Source organism: Triticum dicoccoides, chromosome 7A (assembly GCF_002162155.2).
Source record: "Triticum dicoccoides isolate Atlit2015 ecotype Zavitan chromosome 7A, WEW_v2.0, whole genome shotgun sequence".
NCBI lineage: Eukaryota > Viridiplantae > Streptophyta > Magnoliopsida > Poales > Poaceae > Triticum > Triticum dicoccoides.
In genome coordinates this window covers 571,676,273-571,681,637 of record NC_041392.1, presented here as the reverse complement: position 1 = coordinate 571,681,637, position 5,365 = coordinate 571,676,273, and the positions used below count along the sequence as shown (strand labels likewise).

At 46.0% G+C, this 5,365-nt stretch overlaps 1 protein-coding gene across 1 annotated transcript; it reads left to right on the top strand.

Moving 5' to 3' along the window:
- Positions 1–2,515: 2,515 nt before the first annotated feature.
- On the top strand, positions 2,516–3,702 carry LOC119333634 (zinc finger BED domain-containing protein DAYSLEEPER-like). The gene is made up of 3 exons (XM_037606471.1): positions 2,516–3,413; positions 3,498–3,559; positions 3,676–3,702. Exons 1-3 carry the CDS (start codon positions 2,516–2,518, stop codon positions 3,700–3,702), a joined length of 987 nt encoding a protein of 328 aa, XP_037462368.1.
- Positions 3,703–5,365: the final 1,663 nt, after the last annotated feature.

The following is a 5,365-nucleotide window of genomic DNA, read 5'->3' as shown; positions in this document are numbered from 1 at the left end:
CTTGGGCTTGGCGTGCCTTCCTTCAGCTTGGAGGAGGGTTTGGTCCGCGTGGGTGGGATGGGAAACCCGGGCGTGGGCAGCCCGGCCCGAGCCCGGCCCGAAAAACCCGGGCCGGGCCGGGCCGGGCTTCTGTCTCGGGCCGGGCTCGGGCTTCAAAAATAGACAGGTTTGTATTTTCGGGCCGGGCTCGGGCTCCAAAATTAGCCCGAAGCAAAGCCCGGCCCCGCCTGAACCTTCGCTGAAAAACTTGAATGCACACTAGACACCCCCAGCCCAACCGAAAGCCCAGCGCCCCCAGCCCAATACACAAACCCTAACTCCTATCCCCTCCCCGCACCCGCACACACAGCCCTGTCCGGCCGTCCTCAACCCTCCCCGAGTCCCAGACGAGAGACGACTACCCCGTCCGGCCGTCCCCAACCCTCCCCAACCCCGAGTCCCACACTGCTCCACCGGCGGCGGCCAGATCCTGCTATGGCGCGGCCGTGGTGCTCTCTCCCTACCCCAACCTGACGAGCTTTGTTCCCTCCCCATCCCGATCTAACGAGCGGCGGCGCAGCTTCCTCGTCCCGACGGCGCCGCACCCACCTGACAGCGCCGCACCTTCCTCGACCCGACGGCGCCGCACCTTCCTGGACCCGACGGCGACCACGTCCACTGCTCCGCGACTCACTGCATCGGCGCTCACTGGTCGGCGTGTGACCATCAGGTATGAGATCTCCTGTACTTCTTCTCCTTCTCTGAATCTTCTGTCTCCTTAATGTGTAGTATTCTCCTTCTCTGAATGATCTGTGTAAGTGCTAGTCTGAGCATATTTATTGTGTTTTTTGGCAGCCATGACTAGTTTGTGGAGTCTAAGTGAGGAATATCACGAGGAGGAAGACGTGGATTATGAAGCCGATGGTGATCAGGAGAATATTGCTACAAGTGCAAGATCGGACCAGATCGTTGTAGCTGCTCCCGTTCCTTGTCCGGCTGCCCCTGCTCGTACTGCCGCGGCACCTCGCACTCGCAGCAAGCGGGCAAGGTTGAATCAACAGGCTCCAGCAGGACGTAACGGACGGCGTGCAAGAACTAATGAGCCATCCGATGGAGATGAAGCGAATCAGCAGCCACCGCCACCACCACCGCCACCACCCGGACCACAGGTTAATCCTGCGCCAAAATTAAGGTCAAAAGCATGGGATAACTTCACTTTGATTGAACAACCTGATCCTGATCAAGTATTTGCTCAGTGCAAAACTTGTAAAGCCATACTTAGAGCAAGTTCGAAAAATGGAACATCTCATTTGTTAAGGCATACTGCTAACGTGCATCCACATAATACTCATGAAGTGAACAGCTTTTTTCTGAAAACTGAAAAGAATGCGGATGGCTCACATTCAGTTAGGAACACAAAGTTGGACATGGAAACTATTAGAGTTGCAATCTCTATGTTCCTAGTTGGGGGTTCACATGCATTTAGTGTCATAGAAGAAGTGGGGTTCAAAAAAATGATTGGTGCTGCTTGTCCTCAGTTTAAGATTGTTAGTCGGTACACAATTAAAAGGGATATCATGGCAATGTTTGAAAGAGAGAGGACTGAATTGAGAGAAACTATAAGCAATAGCCGTGGTAGAGTTAGCTTCACCACGGACAATTGGAAATCAGATGTGACAAAGTTTAGTTATATTTGTATTACTTGTCATTATGTTGATGATGCTTGGAGACTGAACAAAAGGATAATATGGTTTAAAAAGTTGAATCCACCTTATGATGGGGCTACAATTGCTGATGAAGTCCATTTATGTTTTCGTGAGTGGAAGGTTGATACCAAAATAATGTGCATGACTCTTGATAATGCTGCATACAATGATTCGATGATCAACACTTTGAGAACTACATTGCTGCCTAAAGGTGTGTTACCATTGTTTGGAACTTTCTTTCAAGTCCGATGTTGTGCACACATTTTAAATCTGATTGTCCAAGCTGGTTTGAAACTTATTGATAAATCTGTTGACAAGATTAGAGAGGGCATTCAATATATCAAAATATCTAGCAATCGTATTCACAAGTTATATGAAACTGCCAAGAACATTTACCATTTGAATGAAGATAAAAGGCGATGGTATTCGTATTTGATTAGACAATATGGTATTCTTCTTTATTCCGGAGCACAACAATCCGGATCTCTATCTTATAGCTTATCCTTCCTATTCTGTATGTATTACGGTCATGTCAAGTCAATGGTCTGTCTGCCCTGCAACCGGTCTTGAATGGCTTCAGTGAATTGTTTGCTGAGCCTACAGAGTGACCTCCTAGGAGGACAATAGACCACAAAATACCCTTACTACCAGGCACTAAACCTGTCAATCATTAGAGAAGGGACAGAGTTCAAGATAAGACTATCTTGCCTGTTTGGTAGAGAGAGTACCGGGTATTCCGATGGTTAAAGATTCAAGTCTTAGTGGCAAAGGGGGACAGCTTTGGCCTGCAACCATTTCCACTTTACGGCCCACAGCTTGGGAGAGTAGATATGCCCGTCCGTTGGAATTCAACATACACAATGCTTGAGAATGCTTTGTATTTCAAGGATGCATTACTGTGGTTTGGTAATAGGGATGGCATATTCAAGTCAAACTTCTCTCTTACTCATGATGAATGGGAAAAGGTTCGTATCATGCATGATTTCTTGAAAACATTTTATAAAGTGACGTGCACATTGTCTGGGACAAAGTATCCTACCTCCAATTTGTATTTCCAGTGTGTGTTCTTGGTTCAATCATGTGTCTTGAAGGCATTTAGTGAAGGACATGAGTTCATGGCACCAATGTTAGTTCCAATGAAAGAGAAGTTTGATAAATATTGGGCTGATTATAATGTCTTCTTGTCTTGTGCTGCTGTCCTTGATCCCCGTTGCAAGCTTGGTTTTGTTAGCTACTGTTATGGAAAACTTTATGCCCCTGACGAGGCACAACGTCGGATGCATGAAGTTAAGAAAACTTTGGAGAGTTTGTTTGCTGAATATAGTGGTGCTGCTGTTAGTCAAACACCATCAGATGGTGCTACAAACAGTAGGGGAAGTAGGGGAGATGGTTCCGATATGTTCGATGACTACGAGAGTTACATTCAATCTCAACGGACAAATGTAGAGAGGTCTCAATTGGATCTTTATTTGGAAGAAACTCCTAGAAAATTGAATGACGAGTTGAATGTCTTGGAATTTTGGAGCAAATCATCTATGCGATACCCTGAGCTTGCATCAATGGCTCGGGATATTCTTGCTGTCCCCATTTCTAGTGTTGCTTCGGAACAAGCCTTTAGCATGAGTCGCAAAGTTATAACACCTAACCGAGCTTCACTTAAGCCTAAGACCATCGAGGCTTTAATGTGTCTCCAAGATTGGTATCGTTGGAAGATGTCTCAGAGTGAAGGTACAATTAAACGTCTATTGTTGTTTCATATTAACATCACCATTGCACACATTACCATTGATTCTTGTATTGTTTGTTTTGTAGAAATGAGCACTACAGGAGGTGGACCTTCAAGTTCTCATGCAAATGAGTTATCTTCAGATTCGGTTTGTATTCATTCATGCACTCCTTTAGTATATTGTCCTGTTTGTTGATATCAAACTTGCTTTCCTGCTTCATGCCATTCCTATCTTCCTTATTTTCAACTTGTGCTTTCATCCAGGAAAATGATGAAGTTGAGATAGCTTGATGGAATAAGGAAGAGATGGATTCAAAAGAGTCATCAACTTGTGGCTTTGAAGTTTGAACTTGCTATTTGATATCTTTATTATGTAATGGACTTGTTATTTGATATGCTGTTATGTAATCAGACTTGTTGAACTATGTTGTGCTGTTGTGGGCTTATCGAAACTTCGAAAGTATGTTGCGGACTTGTTGAACTATGTTGCTTATGTCTTTGGCTTGAGAAATATGCTGCTGTTATGTAATGAATGCATTACATGTATATGTATATGCATATGCTGCTGTTTTGTGCAATGCAGAGCTCTTTTGTGAAATATGTATATGCTACTGTTTTGTGTGCATATGCTGCTGTTTTGTGCATATGATGTTGATTCTGTAACTTGTTGTACATCAGGATCAAGAGTTGTCGGGCTTCGGGCTTCGGGCTTTTCAGCCGGGCCGGGCTCGGGCTTGTGAACGCGAATTTTCTCGGGCTTTTTTTCGGGCTCGGGCTTCACATCTCAGCATCGGGCTTTTTTGAGCCCGGCCCGAACCCCGGCCCGGCCCGAGAGATGCCCGGGTTTATGATACTTCTGGCCGCTGTTGCGCTGTGCGCCGCTCAGGCTCTCCGTGAATAGATTGGTTGGGTCGGCCAAAGGGAGCCCGGATTGATTGGCTCTTTTCTTCTTCTTCTTTTGTGTTCGACTAGGATGTCACTAGCTCTCATTTGAGTGTTTGTCAAAAAAGAAAAGCTCTCATTTGAGTATTTAGCCAAAACAAACACCGCAATTAGGGCAACTCTAGCGGATTCGTCATATGGACGACCGATGTACGAGCTATGAGCGCGTTTCATATTGATATGCAGACCACTGACGGCGGCAGTGAGCAAATACAGAGTCGCTATATCACGGCCTCCATATATTTTCGTTCATTTGTTTTTTTATTTCTTTCATTTCTTTAATAATGAAGGGGCAGATTAAACCCAACCGAACGCATGTTTCAACATGATAAATTACGATAAACTATAATAAAACTATAAAAGGAACCAAAATCCGCTTCATTACATACTATAAAACTATCACCGGGAACAAAATTTGTCGCATCACTATAATTAGTGACTACAAATGACATTTAACGACGTTTTCAACCCATGCTATCTACATCGACGCCTACACTCCTAGATGCCCGACGTCGTCTAGTTGTCACCCTCATCCTTCTCCTAATCGTCCTCCTCCCCCTCCTTCGTCGAGGAGATATCCTCTATCCAAGCGTAGGGGTTGGACACACAAGCGACTGTAGCGCCTCCTCCTCCTTAGTGCGTGCAACGTCATACTCACGGATGATCTGCGCCTTTTGCAAGCCTGGATGGCAGTGAGCTCAATCACCGCGTGGATCAGGGACTGGGGTACCGCCTTCAGTTCCGGTTGGGTCGTGACGGGGCGGCGACGTTGAGCCGGATGAGGCGTCCAGTGGGGACGACGTCCTCTGGCTCCTCCTTCAACTTGGAGGAGGGTTTGGTCCGGGAGGGGGGGGGAGGTGGAAACTTCTGGTCCGTGTTGTGCGATGTGCTGCTTAGATTCTCGTGAATATGATGGTTGGTTCGGCCAATGGGAGCCTGGATTGATTGGTTCTTTTCTTCTTCTTCTTTTATGTTCGACTAGGATGTCACAAGCTCCCATTTTAGTATTTAA